Source organism: Liolophura sinensis, chromosome 1, assembly GCF_032854445.1.
Source record: "Liolophura sinensis isolate JHLJ2023 chromosome 1, CUHK_Ljap_v2, whole genome shotgun sequence".
Classification (NCBI taxonomy): domain Eukaryota; kingdom Metazoa; phylum Mollusca; class Polyplacophora; order Chitonida; family Chitonidae; genus Liolophura; species Liolophura sinensis.
In genome coordinates, this window is record NC_088295.1 from 35256647 (window position 1) to 35279403 (window position 22757).

Sequence of the window (22757 nt, forward strand, 5' to 3'; positions counted from 1 at the left end):
ATAGTGAGACATGGATGGTTTCTGATCCCCAAAACTGACTTTAATCTATCGATAACCTAAAACCGAATCCATGACTTACTCTCCTTTGTCAGCTGCTATCTTAGCCAGTGCATGTACTATCTCAGCCACTGCCAATATAGACCCATGTCTCAGGAACAGATCTAACCCAGTTGTTTTAGGCAGCAATGCTGGAACAACTGAAAGCATGCAAGACACATTGTAAGTCAGGTAAGAAAAAACATACAAAACAGTTGATGGGCTGAAAAGCGATTTGTTCAATCCCATAAGTTGAAGATGTAAACAAATACACACTGGATCAAATGATTTAAAATGATTTATCCCCCAAAAATGGTTATGTACATTAACTAGAATAGATAACATTACATTTTCAAGATTTACTGAGTGGGACATAAGAAGGTGATGTAAATTAATACATTAGAAATTCACATTTACTATATGTCAGCAAATGGACTTACTTTCATTGGCCATGTAGTCCGTGGCTGTAGATGTTAGCTTGTGTAATGCTAAAGCTGAAAGCTCTCGTATATCACTTCAAAATCAAAACACAATACACTGAATCAACTACATGGTTTTGGAACCAAAGAGTACATCATCCACTTCAAAAAGTAGAGAGGCCCAAACAGATAATCAGAGTGAACCGACATTGTCCAAATGTTGAACAGTTACTACGTATAATATAATTATTAAAAGATTCAAACCAAATTCATTAAATTCGCCCCGCACCTACTACTGCCTGTTACGAATTAACAATGTCAGTAATGATGATGATTTTAACCCTTCATGGTGCGAGACATTTGATACTGGTCAAATTGAAACAAATGAGCAATAATCTAAAGGGTCATTCTGAAGAGGACACAATTTTTCTTCCTGCTACCCATATCTAACCACTGAACATTTGGATATTCAAAAGAATGTCACAAAGAAGTACATGTAGTCTTTTCACTAAATCATACAATAACAAATGAACTCTAGTGATTTCTTTTTTATTATTATTTGATTGGGTTTAATGTCACACTAAAGACCATCAAATATAGATTCTAATATGATTGATTACATAAACTGTTCACATCACCTAGTATTTCTTTCATTATGACCAAGGAGAGTGGAAAGAAAACCTGAGAATTGCGTTAGTACCTGTCCCAATGGCTGATCTTCACATTCACCAGGTGATCTATCAAGAAAGTGGTGTACTCCTCAAAGTGGGCCACAAACACACTGAAACATACACATAGGCAATAAGACAACTCAACAAGTGTGAAGAGTGAACTTCTTGCAATATGGTTTTTTCTCAAGAATTCTTACAATTTCTTACTCAACAAATAAAATATTTGTGCAACTTTGTGACATCAGTTGTCAACTAACATGAAAAATTGTACTGGTTTAAAAAGAATTAATCAAGATGAAGTGTTTAATAAACATTTAATTACACTGACTATCACCCCTGCCTAATAGTGAGCGGGGCCATCTTTAATGGTAAATGAACACAAGCATTTTGCCAATTTAAATGCATTACAAAAAACTATATTTTTAAAAATGTGGTCTTTCATACAAAGTCACAATCATTTTTTTAATACATATGTGACTGTGTGTTTATTTTTTATGTGTGTTTATAGACAGCAGTTATAACTATTGTTGCCTATTTTTTATTTATTTATCTAATTTGTCTTTTATGTGATACTCAAGAGTCTTTCATGTATACAGCGGCAACCCGTATTATGGTGGGGGGGAGGAACTGAGCCGAGCCTGGGGGGAAACCCACGACCACCCGCAGGTTCCTGGCCCTTGACCATGGAGGCCATGCTCATTTTTTTATATAATTAATTTGTTTGATTGGTGTTTTACGCCGTACTCAAGAATGTTTCACTTGTACGACTTCGGCCAGCATTATGGTGGGAGGAAACCTGGCAGAGCCTGGAGAAAACCCATGACCATCCACAGGTTGCTGACAGACCTGTCTACTTATGGCTGGAGAGGAAGCCAGCATGCGCTGGACTTGAACTCACAGCGACCACATTGTTGAGAGGCTCCTGGGTCATTACACTGCGCTAGCGAGCTAACCAACTGAGCCACGGAGGGTCCTTCCCCCCCCCCCCCATTTTTTAAGCTTTAGAGCTCCATGAATTTGCTTCTACTGTGAAAGACATTGCAGGACTCTCCCACCTGAGGGATTTGATCCTACCTGAGGTTGAGGTAACACGTGGTACGGTTGCCGACAGCAAAGTAATCAGCCGTAGTCAGGATGTCTATACCATGAGGAAATGTACCCTAAAATAATAGAGATACATCTTATTGCTCAAAATGACGTTTTATCAGGTATAAAGTACATGTGCATCTGTAGAAAGAGGGCCAGACCAAATGTATATTACAAATAAGTGTTAAATGCCACAGGATTTATACTACTTGTAGTGTACATATAAATGCACATGAGATTTTATGTTCTGATTACACAATGTACATTGATGTCATGATACTCATTTTGATCAGATTATTTATTGTCCCATGCCCAAGGTTACTGTTACACCATCACAGAGACAGTGACTGACCTGTCTGCCTACATTCTCCTGAAAGGCTGCAGCGGCCGCTCTTCTCACATTAATCTCCCGGTCAAATATTGACACAGTCACCAAGGCACTATGCAAATCATTAAAATAACAAATAAATATATGCTTATTTCAAAACATAAGAGCATACATGTTTATCAAAGCTTAAGTAAACGTTCGTAATTTTCTTATAAGTTATAAAACTAAAATTGATGCATTTACTATCTCAATTTGATGTGATGAGAACAGAAAAACACACAGCTGAGTGTCCTGTAGCTGTAAATGTTTCCTTGCACAGATATTCTTGTTTTCAAACCCAGAAATTTTTCTTTCTTAAACAGGTTTTTCCCCTTGTTTTATCCTTATTTCATACTCACTTAGCAATGCTTTTAACATGATGGGTGATCTCTTTAGGATCATACGCCCTGGCAAATGCCCAGCACACATAACATGCTGCATCCCTGACATGGGCGCCTACAGAGAAATTTCCCTTTCGTTCATCGTAAGCCAAGGCTCGCAAAACAACCGGCACAACTAGAACATACAACATTCATGAGTAAGAAAATTTTGTGGCCCGATTAATTGGAATTGTTACATTTACATTTCAAAACAGCTGATTAACATTATACCTTCTGTAAAATAGATGTGTACATATAAAAGCCCATGAGACGACAATCCACTTTGCTAAGCAAACATTTACACATACAACTGCAGACAAGCCAAAATAAATGCAAGTCAGTTAAGAGTTTGGGATGAATCATTGTTGTTACCATCAAACACGCAACAGAGTGGTTGAGGGAAGAACAATTTTGGATACTGGCAAATTTGGAGTCCTATTTCTTTCCTCAAGGTACCATAATTAATCATGGGTGAGGAACTGAGGGATCCTTTATCACCTCAGCCAGTAGTATAATATAGGCTTTTAATCACAGAAACCAGAAGTTGGGTGTTGTCAGCTGTTGTCACTTACCATCACTCAGCCTGTCTGGCAGCAGAAGGCCCCTCCTCCCCAACTCAGCCAGGGCCAAGCAACCTGTCAACACAAGAGGTGGGGACATTTACACTACCTGTGGAAGTCCTTGGGATGCAACATGTACAATATTCTTTGGACAACGATTCTTAGTGCAAAGATTATATTCAATTGTACACATGTTGTAAGTTGGTTTACATTGGGTGCTCTGATTTTATCCACCTATAAAACAGACTACCACCATGATGATGAAATACATGTATTCTTTATATTCTCTTTAAGTCAAACACATAAAATTCCACTTTAACTAAAAACATTTTTAAACAACCTTTGTGACTATTTACAGTTTTATTCAAGTGCTATTCTCTTCCACATACTCCTCTCACTTTTACTTCATTCAAATAGGGAGTGGTTGGACTGTGGAACATGGCCAAACCAGTTCAACAATCACAGCTCCATGTAGCTTATCTCTAAGACATTACAGTATATGTATAGAGGAGCTTCAAAAACATACCATTAAAGGTCAGGACTGTAGTATACCAGTGAAGTTACTATACTAGCTTCAGCAGCAAAATATGTGACTAGGTTGAAGTATATGCAGTACCTCCATGCCAGGCGCCATCACTCTCCTGCAGTGTGAACAGTTCTAACACAGACCCCACCACATCATCAGCCAACTCCTTAGGGAGACGCCCTGTAATTCTCCCTATACTATGAGCACACATACAACCATACATATGTTATGAATATATCACAAAAAGGGGGCGGATCTTTTAAAGTGTATTTATGAATATATTTGATTGGTGTTTTATGCCATACAAGACTATTTCACTAAGCTGTACTCAAGGCTATTTGACATAGCCCTACTCAAGACTATTTCACTTATACAACGGCAGCCAGCATTATGGTGGGAGGAAACCCATAAACGTGTACTGGTTACTGGCAGAACATCTCACATAAACGATGTGGAGGAAGCCAGCATGAGCTGGACTTGAAGTTACAGCGACAACATTGATGAGATCCCAGTTACTGTGGTGTTTTAGCAGGTTAACCACTAGGCCACAGAGGCCCCTAAAAGCACATTTAAAGTGAAGCTAAAAGACATAAATCTTAACACAAAAGTTATTAAGTAAAGTTGATAACCAGGCTTCAATGAGGGAGTTTTGGAAATTTAAAATGACCAATGGGTAATTTTGTAGCTTTTTACTACATGTAGTTATATCAATTTGATCCTTGGCAACTGGAGATTCTATCAAACTGGTTTGTGACCTCCATTTTGACAGATAACTATGTCCAATCAAAATAATCACAGTGCTTTATTGCTTTCTGTTGTTCATTCCCGATGTGATGCAAGTAAGTGATAAGTGTAATCTTTCAAGTTTTTCAAAATAAGTGCGATCACTTATCAGTTTTTAATCATCAGGTTTTCCGTTTGCTAATTGCTTCACTTGCCTGGATATCACAACTAATAAAGTATCGTCATAACAAATGGAATAAGAGTATAGATTGAATTTAACATCAGGCTAAAGTTTTCACTTATTTTGTCTCATTTGAAAGACATTATAAAACTGCTTTACGCCCCATAAATATTTCATAATCAAAGGGAATAGCTGCAAATCTTTGTGTGCCATTTGTGATGCATAGTTTCCATACAGCCTGTATGTACTAACCCTTTAGCTGCTGACCATCTCACAACTGTATCATAGTTCTTCAGGCCAATCAGCAATTGCTCTGTAAACACAAGATAAAGACGCTTATCAAGAGTTGCTGAACTACTGCCAATAATAGAAAAAACACATTTTTTAAAGAATATAGATTTTACTGATAACAATTTAACAAACTTATTTAACATTACTCCAAAGATACACAACATACTTGTATCAACAGCAGCTTGAAATGAAAGTAATTAAATAATTTACAGAGAATGTATAATCATAGTGCACATAGACATAACCCATGCTCATAACAGCAGGAGCGACTTTGTACAACAGAGATTCTATGGCGTGTGCATTGACAACTGTATAATCTAGTACCCTGCAATAAATCTTTGACTGATGCTTTAAAAATGGGACACGTTCCATTTGTTCTGAGGTAAACAATTGCATAGAGTCTGTGGAAATGCTCCAGCATATTTACGTAATTCCATTCTCTGAAGCATTAACAGACGCGATAGGTGGGAGAGAAAGAATGATTATGGCTGAACATTGCAGTACTATTGTGACGATGATAGAACGAGAGCACTGTGAACTTTTCCATCTACGTGTACAGTATGTTGTAATTTCCATCTGACTTTAGCCCTCCAGCTAGGAGCAGAGGACCATTACCTATAACATCCTCAATCTCATCAGGGATGTCATACTCCTCTTCCCCATCATCCGCCATCCCTCCTGAACCATTGGACATCAAGATCTGTGAGGCCGGATTCAATGACTTCAGGTTCTCCGCTAGAGACCTACTTCCTCGTTGATATCTGTCAAATATTAATAACAGCTTCAGTTTTAATCACATGAAGTTAAATACCTATTTGTATCTGCTTCAGTCAATCCATAATGTTCTTGACTCACTTTGGGAAAATTTTAAATCATACAACACAAATTACTGTTGCTCTCGATTCTTGTTCCATTTCCCACATGGATAAAATCAAAATGTTTCACTAACATTTGGCAATAAAACTGCATTACCTCCAGGCAGCTACTCTGTACTTGAGGAATATCAATCCCAGTCGCTGTACGAGTTTCACTGACAGCTTTGTGAGCACTGTACTGGTGGAAATCATCAACTTACACTCATCTATTGCATGTAGGATGGTTGGAGCTGGAGGCAAAAAAAATGATCCAATTAATAATGCATTTTGAAAGGCTCTTTTACTTTGTACTCAAAATGCACTTCATTTGTATTGTTGTATTCAAGTTTAAGAACAGACAGAATCAAACAACACCTGTTACAAATGTTCAAGGAGCAACTCAAATCAAGACAAAGGTCCACACTGGCCCATGAGTAATGGCTTTTGAAAACACTCATCAATACATTTAAGAGGTAATGTAGTTGTCTTATCACTTCTTAAATGTTCTAATAAATGCTGAATTAATTTTTTTAGAAAATAAATATCTGCATAAGAAATAAACTGACCATCCTCTTTGAAGAAGTCCCTTACCAGAGCTGAGGAGATCTTCACGTTTTCCCTGTTTGAAAAGAAGTGCTAACATCCTGAGGATACCAGAAGCGTGAGTCATGCCCTGCATTGTCGTATCTGAGGACACAAGACATAGCTAAAATAAAATTGTGTATATTAAAAAAAAAAAACAAACCAAAAAAACAAAAACACTACTCTTCACACCTATTATGAAGAATTTATTTATGGTATTTACTGCCACATATGAAAAGAGTATTATAGACTTGCAGAATAAATAATCTGAAAAGAACACTACGGGATCCACACACAGTAACCTGCTGAAATTGTGGATCTCTGAAGTTGGAGGGTTCCGCACTTACAGTCAGCCTTGCTCAGTGTCACCAGTGCCCAATCCAGGGTTTCTTCTAAGCGCTGGGATTTCACATCAGGGCGGGTGAGGAAATGAGACAACATGTACGCCGCAGCATCCTGTGACTTGTCTGCCACAGGTAAGTACAGCTGTTTAGAGGTAAGCAGAAGAAAAGAGTTGATTACATGTACACTGAAACCCGGCCATTAATATTTTCTGTTATGTTATATGCATCAAGTTATTTTCAACATCATTTTCCTTTGTATTTTGACATTGGTTCTATTTGACTGGTTGTTGTTTAAAGCTTAAGAATGTTCCACCTACACAATCACACTGAGAGTGTCAGGAAGCCAAAGGAGGAAAGCAAACTGTGCAGAGGAAATCAAACTTCGCTGAGGAAACCAAAGTGCTTAGAGGAAATCAAAGTGCTTGGAGGAAACCAATGCCCAGAAGAAACCAAAGTACCCGGAGAGAACCACTGAAGTTTGGCAAATTATGCTGGCAAACTTCTCCATATGTGACCTATGTCATTAAGATTACAAGAGAGTGCATCATTGACTGCTTATGGCCACACAGGCCCTAATAAAAATGAAAGCAGAGGAATTTTGAAAAACCTCCTGTCTGAGAATGCGATTGTACTTATGCCACCTGTGAATTTGCAGTTGAAAAGAAAGCACCTTAACCCTGAAACCACTTTTAGCCTTTGTTATTACCAGACTTGCGACAGAACACCATACCTTCCTCAAAGAAGGTATACACTCAAACTTTTAGGCCATTGTAAAGTGTATATGAAGTGAGGCTGAGAAGTTCTCGCCCGGAAAAGTTATGCAGGTAACTATTTTGAGCCTTATAAATATATACAGGAATTAACAAGTCATTAAGATCATTATACCCTGAGTAATTGAACAAGAAACATCACACATGTTTGACAAATTTTATTTAAGCATCACTAGGCAAGAACTTTTCAGCCTTCAAGTAAAATCAACCTCTCAGGCCAGTTGCTCAAATGTGTACTAAATGTTACATCAGACAAATCTTAAAGGAGAAGAAAATTTAAATATCAATCAAATATCACTGAAAAGAGTATGCATTTCCTTGCAGGTGCATGCCATAAAAAAATTTTAACATGTATCTCAAGTTGATAAATTTTAAATAAAGTCAGCACCAACATCTGCTGTGGGCGACTCGATTATGCCTAAGAACTAGTCCTGAAGTCTTCTGTGTTAGGAGGAGAATTGCCGTCGGAAAACACTGAAGTGCAGTTCGTACATTTCCTGTAGAACTCTTCTTCCAAGAAGGTAGCAAACAATACAGTTCGTTTTCCGCTTGACGATCAGGAAACCGGAATGTTGGACATAAGTTCCGAGTTTACACGAACAAGCCGGTAGTTTTAACGACTCTCATTGGCTGAGAGGCAACACACCCCCAGCATAAATTACAGCGTATTCAAAATGGAGGACGCGATGGACTCAGCTATTTATGCCAGCTTTACCGTTTTCGGGCTTTACGTGTATGGCAAGGAAAAATTGCAAAATTATGCAGCTGGCACCACCAGATAGAAAAAAATGTGCTCTTTTCAGCCTATAGTGTGTCCTTTTTTTAAAGTTTTCTTTTCCTTTAATACAAATCTTGTCCTAGTACAAAACCAATGAGACTTAAGTCAACCAAGCTCAGGTTCATAATCAGAGGCAGATTCACAAAGATTCTTACTTAAGCCAGAATTTGAAACCTCTTCACAATACTTACTTCTTGGTACTGAAAGCTGAAGTTTTCACACATTTATCTTAAGATAACATTTATGAGATCGTCAAACTTTTAATTACTATTGCCTAAAAATAAGCTCTAAAATCGTATTTCATATTTTGACTTAAATCAAAATTAGCCTTTATAGAAATGACGAGTGATGTTATTCAGATTGACACAGCAATGACAAACAGTGACAAACCTTTCCTATGTTGATGATCCTGTCCATGATAGGCTCCTTAACCTCTCCTGCATTAGACTTGGCATGGCTGTCCAGTCGGGACATGTCAAATGGGATCATACATACCATGGACATCCACAATAGCAACATGTAGCGAGTTTCCCAGGTCTGATGAGGGAGGACATACAGTAGTGATGTCAGCATGTGGCAATTTACCATGTCAGGAAAGGGAACAAATATAATAGCAATATCAACATGTAGAGGGCTGCTTAAGTCAGAGGAGCCTCCCTGGTCTAGTGGTCAGCATGATAATGCAGCATAATGACAGAGCAGCCCCTCACCAATGTGATCGCTGTGAGTTCAAGTGCAGTTCAAGCTGGCTTTATTCTCTGACTGAACATGGGAAGGTCTGCAGCAAGCTATGGCACTGACATTATGATATCCATATTAACAATATGTAGTGAGAATGGATGTCTCACAGAAAGTCCATTAGCACGGTAATGCTAAACGACATTCTGAGCAAATTTCCATTGGCAGACCGGTAAAGGTAAACACTCAAGTTGAACAATCACCACAAAATTCAACAGCTGATCAAATAACACTTTGTATCTTTGATATTACTCACTTTGACACTTACAGCACTGTCTATTATACGTGAAAGAGTAGCAGATGAGAAATGACAAAGCAAAAGGAAACAGAATGCTGACTATGGCATATTGCAAACATGTTTTAGTCACATGTAAATGTACATACGAGGGCTTACCCCAAAGTCATAAGGATCCTGATTGGTCAACATTTGGAGAACTGGCTCTAAATCAGCTACCTCATGAGGAAGATGTCTGACCACAATCTTGTAACCTCGCACCTGAAATAACACTCAATCTCATCTTACTATAACTAAACATTTCTTTTACAACTATAACTAAACATTTCTTTTACAACAATGTTGTATTGCTTAAATTAAACTTCAGAAATATTTAACCCTCTTAAAAACCAAAAATGTGTTATTCATTTAAAACCCTTTACATGCTCACACTTACTTTATGCAGAACCCAGAAATATTTTCGTCCAGAATCTCTGCTATGATCACCTTACCTTTGTGATGAGGTAGAGATATCTGAAGGATTCATGCATCACTTTGGCTGGTGACTTTGGATTCCACGCAAGGGACAGAATATCAGAGATGAGTACATCTGTTAACAGAAATAAGTGTCCTAGTAAAATTAACCTGTGAGTAATATCACACAAACGCAGAGAGCTGTATGTTCCTATCCAGTTACTCTAGGTTTTGCTTCAGGAAGCTTGCTACGTACCACTGAAGTACCACAAGTCTATGTCCATTTTTTTTACTTTATACCAATAAAATTGACTAACAATATATGTAAATAGTAAATTCTTGAAAATGAATAAACAAAAAAAGAAGTAAATAAAAGAAAAAAAAAAAGGAATGAGAGATCTGTCAATCAGTGGGACTTAAAGTGCCACCCAGATTTTACAGAATTTTCCATTTCCAATGGTTAGAAGGTATATATTAGTGAAATCTACACACATTTATTTTTCAACGTTTCATGTTTAATGCAAAATTCAAGAATTTTTCACTAATATGACGCAGTCAATTTTATGAACGTAGGAAACTGGAGTGCCTGTGGTATATGACTGCTCTCAGGCAAGGAAGGTGCACACATGCACACCATGATAGAAGACAAACATGTACATACCCAGGTGAGGATCAATCAGATGTGGCTGTTCCTGGTATTGGTCCACGATGACTGTAAACAGACAACAAGTATCAAGATAATACTTATATCACATGGATTCAATTATCTAGATTTATTGTCTTATTTGGTTTGTGTTCAATGCCATACTCGTCTATTTTTTCACTTACATGACGGCAGCTAGGTTTATGGCGGAGGAACTGGAGTGACTGGAATCCACATTCTGACCTAGAGTTGATGACAAATCAGCTTGATCTGGATTTGAACATGCGACCTCACTGGTCAAGGGTCTGACAGTCACAGCCAGTCAGTATTTTGACCTTCTGAGCTGGTGATGTTCTGGATTGCATAGAGGCAAATTTATATTATATATGAAAGAAAATGTACTTCAGACTATAGTCAGCAAGTTGCCCACAGACACACAACGTAACCAGTGTCAAAATGCTTTGACTTCAGTTATCCATCTTATCGATCCCACACATCACACACAGTTTCAAAATGTTTTCGTCTAAAATAAACATGTCTTAAAGGCAAGGTTAAATGACAAGGATCGAGAATTGCTGTCTTAAATTATAGAAAAATGGATTGCATTAAAGCCATTAGTTATGGAGGATAATACGGAAACAAAAATTTTCTGCCGTTTCCAATTTTGCCTGGTATGACGTCATGCAAGAACACTTGATGTCACCGATCGCTGACTTAAAGAAACAAGTGACGTCATACTTTCAAACACGCATGATGTCATTCCAGCGAAACTGCCTCACGCAACATCATATCAGCCTGATTCATCGACACATAAGGAATATTACTATGTCACATCAGGAATATTTTACGGAAACTGCCAAAGATTTTGTTTTTCAGGAATCTTGACTTATAGGTGTTAAATGGTGTTATTCATCAAAAATTTTTTTGAATGGTTGTGCTAGCTATAATTTCATAGGGTAACCTTTATATCAGTTTGATATTTCAACCTGGCGTTTCTTAAGACTGAAGAATCATCACATCTCTGAGAGGCTACGACAACCAAACCCAAAAGAATGTGAATGGTAATTAGTACATGACACACAGGTTTCCTCGTTACTTGGATGGTGGATTATACACATGATATGATTTGTGTTAGATTGCCTAGGATAATGACATTCACAAGTACTGACCACCTGATCATAGGTCTAGATGTAGAGTTGGTAGATAAAATGGAGTACATACCACTGAAGGCCTTTGACAAGCACACACTTCAAACAGTAATGAGCTAGCAAAGGCCCCAGTCAAGATTTAAGAAGATGCTTGTCTCGCGCTGACTAAGAAGTCACGCCCACTGCATGATCTGGGCATTGTTGGTATGTTGGACAACTGTCATTTATTTATTTATTTATCTGATTGTTTTTTTATATATGATGCTAGCCAGCACTATGGTGGGAGAAAACATGGCAGACCCCATGACCATCCGCAGTGGACAACTCTGTAGTTAAATCAGATCTTATCTTTCGTCATTACATTCAAAGCTACACGTACCACCTGTAAAGGCACAACACAAAGGAATCCGCCTGAACTTACACGTCATTCTCTCACATGACATCTCCAACGCAATCTGATCCTTATAGACATTTTGTAATCCACTGACTAGAGCTCTGAGCTCGTCTAACTCTTTGAAATCTTCATGAGTGGATCCTTTTCCACAACCGTCCTCTGAATCGCCCATCTTGGTGTCAGCATCACCAGATCCCACTCCCATGCTTAGTCCTTCAACAATGTATTACAGTCAAATGATAGTTAAGACTGAATAAAAGTGTTTTATATCTCGCAAATTATATGAAACGTAAGAAAATTATATTTCATCATATATATGAGAAAAATAAGAAATGTATTATATCTTTGCAGAGAACTACATGGAGAGGACCTAAAGATTAAACTGTAGCCTACTTGCAGCTTTTTCACTTAGCACAATTTACCTGGGAAGGCAGAAACTACTAAATGTTAGAAATGAAAATGGAGCACATATCTAAACATATTTAACTTTATCAATAAATTCTTTGATATACTACAATTCATAAAATCTCTTCACATGTAGAAATAACATTTTGAACTTTTAGAATGTTAGAAATACCCATACCATTTTTCAAATGTTACAGAATCAAATAATTAGTTTGCAGTGTTGTCATGTAATATAATCTTCATATGGTCAACCATCACATTATTATGAGTATTCACTATATGTTATGATGGATGGTATGCTTGGTGCAATTTGTGACAGCTTGAGGAACGGGCAGCAAAATCCAAGGCCCCTGCCGCTACCTTGGATTGCTACATGGCAATCTGTCACTGCCAAAGTATCAAATAATAATAATAATTGAATAAAATTCATGCTCTAATATTCAGTTTATCATGGACTTACTCATACAATAATACAGGTCCTGTATAAAATGAATCTGAAGTGAAGACGCAAGAAGAGGACTGCAAGCGTCTTCGTGTGTAATTGTGTTCACAACAGTTCTAATACTTCTAACCTACAATTCCTACATTCTCATATCCATTAATTCATCGGCAATGAGCCTTACGGGCCCATCACTGATCATTTGCTCACGTTTTAAAAGCGCTGTCAGACACAAGAAGATCAACCGATAAAACACTTATTCCTGAAAAGCTGACAGCTTCTGTCGTAGACTTGGAAAACACGAAGAGCTGTGACTAACGTTTGTGGGCTGTCATAGCAATTTTTGGATAGGATGAACTCAATCATTTGAGCCATGCGCCACTCGAATGAGCGTTTTCCGAACTTAGCACAAGATATTTTAGAAAAAGGAATAAACGAAGTCGGACTGTACGGGCTGGATGAAAAGCGACAAAATGTGTCCATAAAATAAACGACGTATTAAAAATAGATGTTTTTGATATAATACAGTATTTAAAAAGAAGGAAAAATGCGTATTTATAATCTGGTGTACTGAAATACAAAAGACCGAAATATAAAAGTTTGTCTTTACGGTTTAGGTTTTTAAATGACTTAAGAAATTGGCAGACGACAAAATGGCACTGGCAGTTTCAATATTTTGCAACTGTTTTGTGCATGTTTCAACTGAAGAACCAATGTATTTGGTCTCCTGAAACTGTGTATGATGATAGAAATGTCATTTTGAGCTGAAAGCAATATCGTTGCAACGAGTCATTTTCTTATTTGGGATGGGTGAATTTTCAGATGATGTTGTTGTTCTTTCATACATCATCATAACGCACCAAACGTACATGTATGGACCATTGAGGCTTTACAAGACTCTCCCAGCCACGTTATATCCGTGAATAAATGGTCAGTGCAAATGATGAATCAAATGTTGTATTTTTTAGTAGCTGTAATCAGTGTGCTATTAAAAGTTTGGGTCTTTTGGAGTGATGAAAATTAACAAGATTCAACAATATTCTGAGAATTACAGCTGATAAAAACCAGAAATTATAGTATGTTAGACAACAAAACAAACCTCAGAGTATATGTAAATTGTGAATGTTAACAAAAGCTGGTTTTGGACTCTTATGAACTTCCACATTGTGTGTGCAAGTAAAGCTAATTGTTGGCGTGAGGAAAAGAGCAAATAGCCAGTTGTCTGCCGTCTCAAATGGTACATCTTTATTTGTCACTGACCCACTTGTTTAGCTGCTTTTCAATGAAACCGATATCGTATCCTCTACCACATTACTGAAACAGCACCCCAAAAGTTTATAAATCAGGACATTTTATTGTTGTCTACGAGTACAACTCAAATCTTCATGGTCTCAGAGAATGGTGTTGTGATGATGAATGTCAGAGTTATAAAATTGCAGAATAAGTCACAAATTAAACATTTTTCTATATCAAGAGATGCTAGAATGTTAACTTTGTCATTGTATCCGCTAACAAGGCTTTTAGTGATTTGCACCTAGAATATCCAGTCACAGTGCCATACTTAAATGTATTTTATCTTCCAGAGGATTTCCAGGAGTTCCAAAATGACAATGTCACCAAATGGGGATCAAGAGAGAGAAGACATATGGAAAGTGTATATTCCACACAAGCTGTTGATGTCTCCTAGTGGATTTTTATGTGGATTTCTTTACCATGAAAGATATGTTGCATGTGTGACAGCAGTATCAGCTGAAGAAGTAGTTAAACAGCTGGAGAGTAACAAGGAAAATTTGCAGTGCCTGGGTTACTGGCATGCCAGTCAGGAATTTATGGACAGATATGAAAATGCATTGATGATGAATAGCAAGCAGGAACAGAGTACTAGCACTGTATGGATGGACATTTACATGTCAGAAGAGAATAGCCTGGCATGCAGTTTTAAAAATCTGTCATGCAACAAGAAGAAGCCATCTGAAAGACTGGTGACTTGTATTTTGTATAATGCAGCTGAATTGCTGTCATCACATTTCTTATGTGATGATGGAAGGTGCTCAAGTATTTCAGATGTGGGCCTCACCAGTATAGAAATTTTAGTCTACTTCTTATACCAATATCGAAAATTGGACTTGACAGAAACACTGAAGACAGACTCTTATCTTGGACTAATTAAACATAAGTCTGTGCCTTTTGGTCATCAAGTCATCTGGGTTATATCCACTTTCATTTGCTGGCTGTATTTTGCCTTGGGAAAAATATTGAATTGTCGGTAAGTTGTTGATAGATGGTGAGTGTACATGTGTAAAATGGAGACAATTTCTAGAAAACGAATATACAGTCTAGCACAGGTCCCAGATTAAACACAGCATCAGTGGGTTATTGTCAAAGCATTCTGTTGTGTTGATCTCTTTAATTTGTACAGATGTCTTTGTGTGGAAAGTTTATCTTATGTAATGTTTTATGAAATGATGTGGATTTTAGCAGTATGGACTTGAATTCATTGAACTTCATGAAGTTTGTGAATCTCTTTTCATGTGATGACCACTGCCATCTATTATATGGATGTACAAATAACTGTTGACTATTCCCACTGAATACTCTGATATTTTTGTTACAGATTGATGAATCATCGCTATGCAAGAGCTATCATAAATCATATGGCATTTCTACATCAGATTGAAATACGTTGTTTGCAAGTTAAGAGATCAAGAGCTATGTCAGAAAGAGAGCATATGCAGAAAATCCGGTAAAGATATACAATATTTCATTCCGTTAGTCACAGGGATCAAGGGAGGTAAGCATGTAATTATCTCCCTTGATCTCAAACTTTCTAGTACCTCTTTTACGTGCATGACTTCCAAGCAGTCAGGAGGTGGTTTTCATGTACTAATAATGTTAAATGTCTGACACGCAATTTGTGCATAAGGGTACAAATCAATATTATTTCCCCTTGTCTTTTGGCAGGATTTTAAATGTTAACACTCAGCTGATTCTTGATATGATGTTTGGAGTGATTTTCATGGTGGTGCTCATGTGGAGTGGTGCTACAGAGACTCTTGCACAGTACATCATCACATGGGCTGATGTAAGTCTAGCAACAAATTACAAACACCTGACTTCATAACAGGGTTTCTCCAAAACTCTGTAGATGTAATGCTGCACACGACATATGTTGTGGTCTGAGTGACTACTGTGATCTGTAACCATTTTCAACATTACATATAAGTACTTTTTTTGAAAAATTTTTTAATGAATGTTGTTTAATATAAATGAAAAGAGTCTTTGAAATGAAATCATTAATAAAATTCATATTTTTCTTCAAGATACTGAGCTAAATTATAGCTGAACTGAGCTATTCATTTTGATGCAAACATGTAACTAAATTGGTATCAATACAAGGTATTTATAAAGTATGTGAGAGTATCCTGTCTGTTAACCACATGTATTTGAATATCAGTCATAGTGATGTGGTGAGGCTTCTTGCTATTGCAGAGTGTTGTAGTTTGGTTAAACAACTTGTTGGACTGGTTAATGGGAGTTCCTGCTGGGCTGAAACTCAACAGTCAACTTGACCAGTTTCTTGGGAGATTCTTTCATTATCACATCTACCTCTGGACAGGTATGATAAAATATAATCATTTTTTTTTCATCCTATTGAACGTTCACCTCTCTCAAATTTTTCTAAGCTATAAACTTAACTGTTATAACTAATTATGGTTAATCACAGGGCGAAAGCGTAGGATATAAACCCGCATAAGACAAAATGTGATAGACTTTATGGCTCTGTGTTCTGTATTTGTGTTGACAGGGTATCTAACTCTTCTAAAACCAGTGCTAGCTCCATTACTGTGGTATTCCACCATGGTGGGTGTCCTGGGCCTCAGTGCACAACTCTGCCTTCTGCAAGATATTTTTTCTACACTTACCATACATATCTACTGTTTCTATGTATATGCTGCAAGGTAAGGGTACACCTGTATTTGTATACATTTACATTTATAAAGGGTGGGTTAGCGTACCATCCTGGCACAATGACCCATGAGATTCTCACTAATGCGGTCACCGAGAGTTCAAGTCCAGCTCATACTGGCTTCCTCTCCAGCTGTACATGGGCAGGCCTGCCAGCAAGATGCGAATGGTCGTGGGTTTCCCCTGAGCTCTACCGGGTTTCTGCCCAGCATAATGCTGGCTGCATTTGTATAAGTGAAATATTCTTGAGTACGGCATAAAGCAAAAAACAAATAAATAAGTAAATCAGTTTATGAAGGTAAGTGGATTTGAGTCCCACTTTCATGCTTTCTTTTGAAAACCAATATTGATTTTTGTCTCTTTCAGGTTATATTGTTTTCAGCTATATGGTTTGTCATCTCTGTGGAGATTATTTCGTGGAAAGAAGTGGAACGTTTTGCGTCGTCGGGTAGATTCAGCTCCATATGATGTAGATCAGCTGTTTGTGGGCACCCTGCTCTTCACCATTCTCCTCTTCCTCCTACCCACAACAGCTCTGTATTATGTGGTGTTCCTGGGGGTAAGGTACCAAATCTGTAGTTATCTCACATTTCCTTCTTCTCACAACAGGTGTGTATTGTGTGGTGATCTATGGGGTAAGACACCATAATTTTGTAGATTTGTTATAAACACAAAATTTCTTGCTTTACTGAAACATGGAGGAAAGATCTAAAACAGGGTGTCGTGTCCTAATTTTGAGCTCTTGTTGTTAGATAATATGAGGTTATGCTTAGTTTATGAAAAACAAATATCAAATCTATGTCTGAAAATGCTGCATTTTGAAGAAAATGGTTAATTTTGTTTACCTTTCAGCTTCGTCTGTTATTGCTCAGTCTGACAGGGGTTGTCTCTAGGACAGTCTCCCTGATCAACTCTCTGCCTGTGTATGGCCTTCTTCTCAGGCTCTTCAGGTCAAACAGAGTTACAGGTGAGCCTCTACCCCTGATCTACAGTATTGTTGTTAATTTACATAGGTTGTGGGTCTTCTATTCTGCATTTATGATCATTGTGATGCAAACCTAATGTCTTCAGATCTTGGTATACAACAAGTTAAGTTGCCGAATTAGACTGTCATTGTTTAGGATTCATTGTTTAGGAGGATTTTTAACACATGCACATGTACATTGTTTGTTTTACCAGTGCTTCGAATTTTCTGCAAATTTGTATAAGTGAGAAAAAATTCAGTGGCATGCAGTTGAACAAGGAAGGTTTGAAATGTGATTTATGTAGTCTCATTTCTCAAAATTTTTTATTTTTTTTTTTTGTATTTTTAAAGGTGACATCATGCTGACAGTGTTACCAAATCAAACCAGAGGCCATTGTTTGTTTGTGGAAATGAAGGTACATATATGTATATGTGAATTCTTCTCTGGATGTAAAAAAATAAGTTTTGTTCATTAAATAACATCTTATAGTGAAGATAATGCAGTTGAGGTTTAAACCTATTCCAGTTAAAAGTTTCTTGTAGGAGTGGAAGACAGAAATTATCCTCATTGGTGAGTTTGTTACTACCTTTACAATTATTACCCACACACCTGCTGTTTAAGTAGATAACTATTCTGGTGACACTACAGGAAAATCTTATGTACCAGTAAGGGATTTGTGATAAGGTGTACTTTGTTTGTCTTATGTACTATTTTCATTTGTTACAGGCAATACATGTTTCGTTTGGTCATGTGGTGAAATTACTTCGAGAGGACAGTGTAAAGATTAGTCCACAGCCTCAGTATACATGGGGGAATCTCCTGCACAGGATGTTTATTGGAGAGCTGATATATCCCTGGGTGGAGAGGGCAGCCAAATCAGTCAAGACCTGACAGCAAGCAAAGAGAGTAGAAACATATACTCATAAAACAATTCAGACATCAAATCTGGTGTTGAACTCCTGTGGCATTCACCTGGTGAATTTTTTTTAGAAATACCATTCCACCTAGAGATGTGTATTATTTCGTTTACAGTTATTTTTCTTTATTCATGTCTCCTTGTAGCAGCCTGGTTCTGTTATGTTTATGTATACTGTCTGGGTAGTTGACCAGCACTTGGACTATTCTCTTTCTGCAGAGTGCCTAGGGAAGAAATATGAAGATGTGAATATTAGGTCTTATGTCGGATTGAAACATGGATGTAGCCACTGTCTTTATAACGAGTTCTTGAGATAACAGGAGGAAAAAGCATCAATCATTTATAAAATAAGACCAATAGATGATAAGGTCAGGGTTGATGCAGTTACTTGAATGTATTGGCATACAGTTCTATATGTGATGATCTTGTGTATTCATTGAAGAAGTTGAGTTATTTGAAGAAGTGTCCATGAATCCTGTTATTTAAATGCAAGGTTAAGAAGAAAGAAGAAATGTGGATGTAATCATAAATTTCATAAGTATGTTTTCTTTTCAACGATTGATTGCAAGATAATATACATCTGTATAGGAAACTCCTGAAATAAGGCATGAAGGAGAATGTAAGTGTAGGCCTATTCATTAAAGGCATTTGTATGACATTATTTTAACACAATTTTTTGTGAGAACGTGTTGTAACTGGCAGATCCAGATGGTCTGCTGATGTTTTGTCACATTTTGGAGGAGCACTACATGCAGACCATGAAAACAGTATGTCATCTAATCTGTCTCAAAAATCCATAAACGGAGATGCCTTCGAAAGGCTATTTCTTATTTGCAGAAGTTAAAATTACAGCTGGACTTCAAATGTTACAGCAACAGCAGATGGGAAAGATGACGGCAGCAATAAAACGATCTTGTAAGCCGCTTAAAATGCAGGAAGGCATATCGGAAACTTGGTCCCTGCTTCAGATTTCTCTTACACCAGCCATTGTGTAGTAATATGTGCACATAAAAACTTCGCAACAACAGTGATATAGAGGATAGAATGTCTTAAGAAAGGCATGGCAAAGTTAAGCCAGGGACGCTTACACTTTTATAAATACTATAATAAAAATTCAACATTTTGACAGTGGCTGAGGAGGGAAAGCAGTTATAATTGTATATTCTAACATTGTCAAAATGCTGAGAAAATGTTGTTAACTATAGCACTATCGTAAATCAACACTTTGAAGTAATATGCCCCAAACCTTCAGGATGCATTTCACACAAGAAATCTTCTAATTTATCATTACATGGCGTGACATTTCAAAATGATGGCAGTAACATTTACAGAGTTTAGCATGTTTTGTCATTTTAACACTTAAAAATGTTAACATTTATCTTTTGAAATAGCATACTGAAAGGCCTACTGAACATTTTTAAATCTGCATCTCGGTGTCGAATTTAAGGAAACTTAGTAATAAATGACAATGTTAGTAAGACAGTTAAGCCTCCACAGAAGAACCATTTTATATTAACGAACTGTTAACAACGAAATTATTGTCGATGAATGAACAGTGTTCACCTGTCAAATGCATCATTCCAAGACGGAAATTCAGATGTGCATGGGATTAAAATGATTTTAGCATTATTTGGTAGTTTCCTTTCTTGTTAGCAGCAGTAAAGACTCGGCTGTAGTAGTCCGGTATGACTTTAGTCTTTGTTCCGATCTGGTCAGTTTTTCATGACAGGTGTTTCGTTCTCTTATTATCTAACGGGCAAAGATACCTTCGCTTTCCCTTTCACTGCACTTTATTTATTGCTCAACCACAACTGTTCTAATGCCACTCTCACAAAGATTCGTATATTAGTTCAATTTCTCTGAAGAATTTTTTCATACATGGCTTTGTTGAGGCATATACCTTTATAGTTGAGATTATGACCCCATGGAGCGACCGGATTTACAAGGAGAGTTACCAGAAATTTACCACAGGCATTGTATAGATGGGCCCTGGTCATGGTGGTGTATATCCTATATATAGGTCTAAGAGTAATCCTTGTTAAGGGGAGAAAACTTGCGTTTGAAACATCCGTAGCCAGTCAGTCGTGGTTCCGTGGTGCAAACTAATGAGATATAAGCAGCAAATTGTTCGTTAAAATGGTCATTTATTTTCTCCTATCCGCGAGAGTGACTGGTTTGCACTTTTGATGGAATAGCACAAAGAGTTTCGGTGCATGTATATATATTACATAGCGTAATGGGTTTTTTAATAGGCCTACTGATTATAGTGCAGTGGTCGTAAATGTATGTGTACCCTTGCGCGCAAGCTAACCATTTGGCTGTTATCCCGTGGACACTAAACTGTAGAGTACAAAATAATGTACATGTATATATGGCGTAACGTTGATGTAACATTTGTTTTGACCAGAGTTCCCATATCGGAGTATACATATGCCTGCGTGTGTGCATCTTGTTATCTCCCTTCCTTACCTCGACGATTACGCATACTTGCTTTAATCTTGATTGATTTGTCAACCGTCCCTTGACTGTCTGCTTCTGTGTGCATGAAGCAGGAGCAGATCATAATGTGCAATTAAAGCTTAACCGGATTATGTGTAGGCCTGGCAGTATGTCACATGTCACCCAGCTCAGACTGGATGAACCATACAAACGAATTCTACATATGATGATCTATTTTATTTGTTACTTTTAGCGTATATAAAAAATGTTATACATTTCCTTAATTATATAGAAATGTGGTTGCTTAAATGCATAGGCTTATAATTATCAGTGAAGTTGGTGACATTTATGATGATCAAAGTAATCATTTATAATTTAATTTTATAAGTTTTTCAAATGGAAAGTCGAGCCTTGATGCCAAGTCACATTTCTTAAACTTCAACTATTTGCATTACTTAATGAACGTGAACGTGTATGGATTGTATGAAGGTTTCTTTTCCAAGGTCTACTCAATAAAAACAACATACTAGCACTGTGTGTACAACGGCTTTATACTTATGCTGTATGTTATATACGGACGATGTGCAGTTGTGCTCCTATATTCAGTTATTAACTGTGTAGCATAATATTTCTGTCATGTGTGTACTGTATTTAGAGAGAGGCTTCGCTGGCTCAGATGTTAAAACGCTGGCTAATTGCGACTATATCAGGCCTCTGGGCCCCAAAAGGTCGCGTGCTCGAAACCAGCTCCCGCTGGCTAGCTCTTGGGTCTAGCTTTTTGGGTCTAGAGATCTGTCAACCTTTAGGCTATATCTGGTGAAGGTCAGCAGTTTACTCTAGACTTTCACGTGTCTTTCACCAGTAAATCTTACCGCCATCATATCATTGAAAAATACTTCATACGGAGTTAAACAACATTCAGGCAATTATTCCCATGTGTCTCTTCCAGTCTGTATATGTAAATGTATGTATGTATGTATGTACAGTTGGGGTGTAGGGTCGTATATATAAACACGTGTACGTTTATATGTATTGCGATATTATTGACAAAGCGGTTATAATAGAAGCAACTTTTTATAGCATATATATGCATATGCTATGTCGTTTTGCTGCACAGTGTTTTGTCAAATATCCGGCAATATACTTCTACGAACAAAAATGAATGAAGTTCCGCGTGACGTCTCGATTGAACAGTCAGCCTTAGCATCACAATAAAATTAGGTAGAGGATAATCCTTCTTAGGCCCGTATGGCCTCTTTAGTGTTCATTTGGACAGCTTGAACTGTTTGTTGTTGTCGGAAAGTATATACTAGCTGGAGATTTCCACAGGGGAGAGCAATTCTTCGAAAGCAGGATAACGTGAACAAGATACGTGAATGTTATAGACCCTTCTACCAGAACTGTCTTACTTAACGACCAAAGCCGACGGTGTTGACAAAGAAGTGCAC

General features: G+C 37.4%; 2 protein-coding genes across 2 annotated transcripts in view; one reads left to right on the top strand and one right to left on the bottom strand.

Moving 5' to 3' along the window:
* LOC135481759 (tubulin-specific chaperone D-like) overlaps positions 1-13368 on the bottom strand; it is a 46658-nt gene extending 33290 nt beyond the window's left edge. Inside the window, exons 1-19 of the mRNA XM_064761442.1 lie at positions 13234-13368; positions 12207-12392; positions 10656-10706; positions 10033-10130; positions 9701-9802; positions 8959-9105; positions 7024-7162; positions 6686-6781; positions 6213-6345; positions 5856-6001; positions 5202-5262; positions 4136-4242; positions 3532-3594; positions 2939-3095; positions 2565-2652; positions 2201-2286; positions 1156-1236; positions 477-550; positions 80-197 (exon numbers count right to left, since the gene is read on the bottom strand). Coding sequence (XP_064617512.1) covers positions 80-197; positions 477-550; positions 1156-1236; positions 2201-2286; positions 2565-2652; positions 2939-3095; positions 3532-3594; positions 4136-4242; positions 5202-5262; positions 5856-6001; positions 6213-6345; positions 6686-6781; positions 7024-7162; positions 8959-9105; positions 9701-9802; positions 10033-10130; positions 10656-10706; positions 12207-12384 — 1925 coding nt within the window. The 5' untranslated portion in view covers positions 12385-12392; positions 13234-13368. The remainder of the gene's footprint in view (positions 1-79; positions 198-476; positions 551-1155; positions 1237-2200; positions 2287-2564; positions 2653-2938; positions 3096-3531; positions 3595-4135; positions 4243-5201; positions 5263-5855; positions 6002-6212; positions 6346-6685; positions 6782-7023; positions 7163-8958; positions 9106-9700; positions 9803-10032; positions 10131-10655; positions 10707-12206; positions 12393-13233) is intronic.
* Positions 13369-13823: 455 nt separating this feature from the next.
* On the top strand, positions 13824-21834 carry LOC135475021 (phosphatidylinositol N-acetylglucosaminyltransferase subunit Q-like). The gene is made up of 10 exons (XM_064754755.1): positions 13824-13953; positions 14607-15289; positions 15638-15766; positions 15985-16105; positions 16513-16639; positions 16829-16982; positions 17356-17548; positions 17842-17956; positions 18305-18369; positions 18681-21834. Exons 1-10 carry the CDS (start codon positions 13951-13953, stop codon positions 18843-18845), a joined length of 1755 nt encoding a protein of 584 aa, XP_064610825.1. The 5' UTR covers positions 13824-13950; the 3' UTR covers positions 18846-21834.
* The last annotated feature ends 923 nt before the right edge of the window (positions 21835-22757 follow it).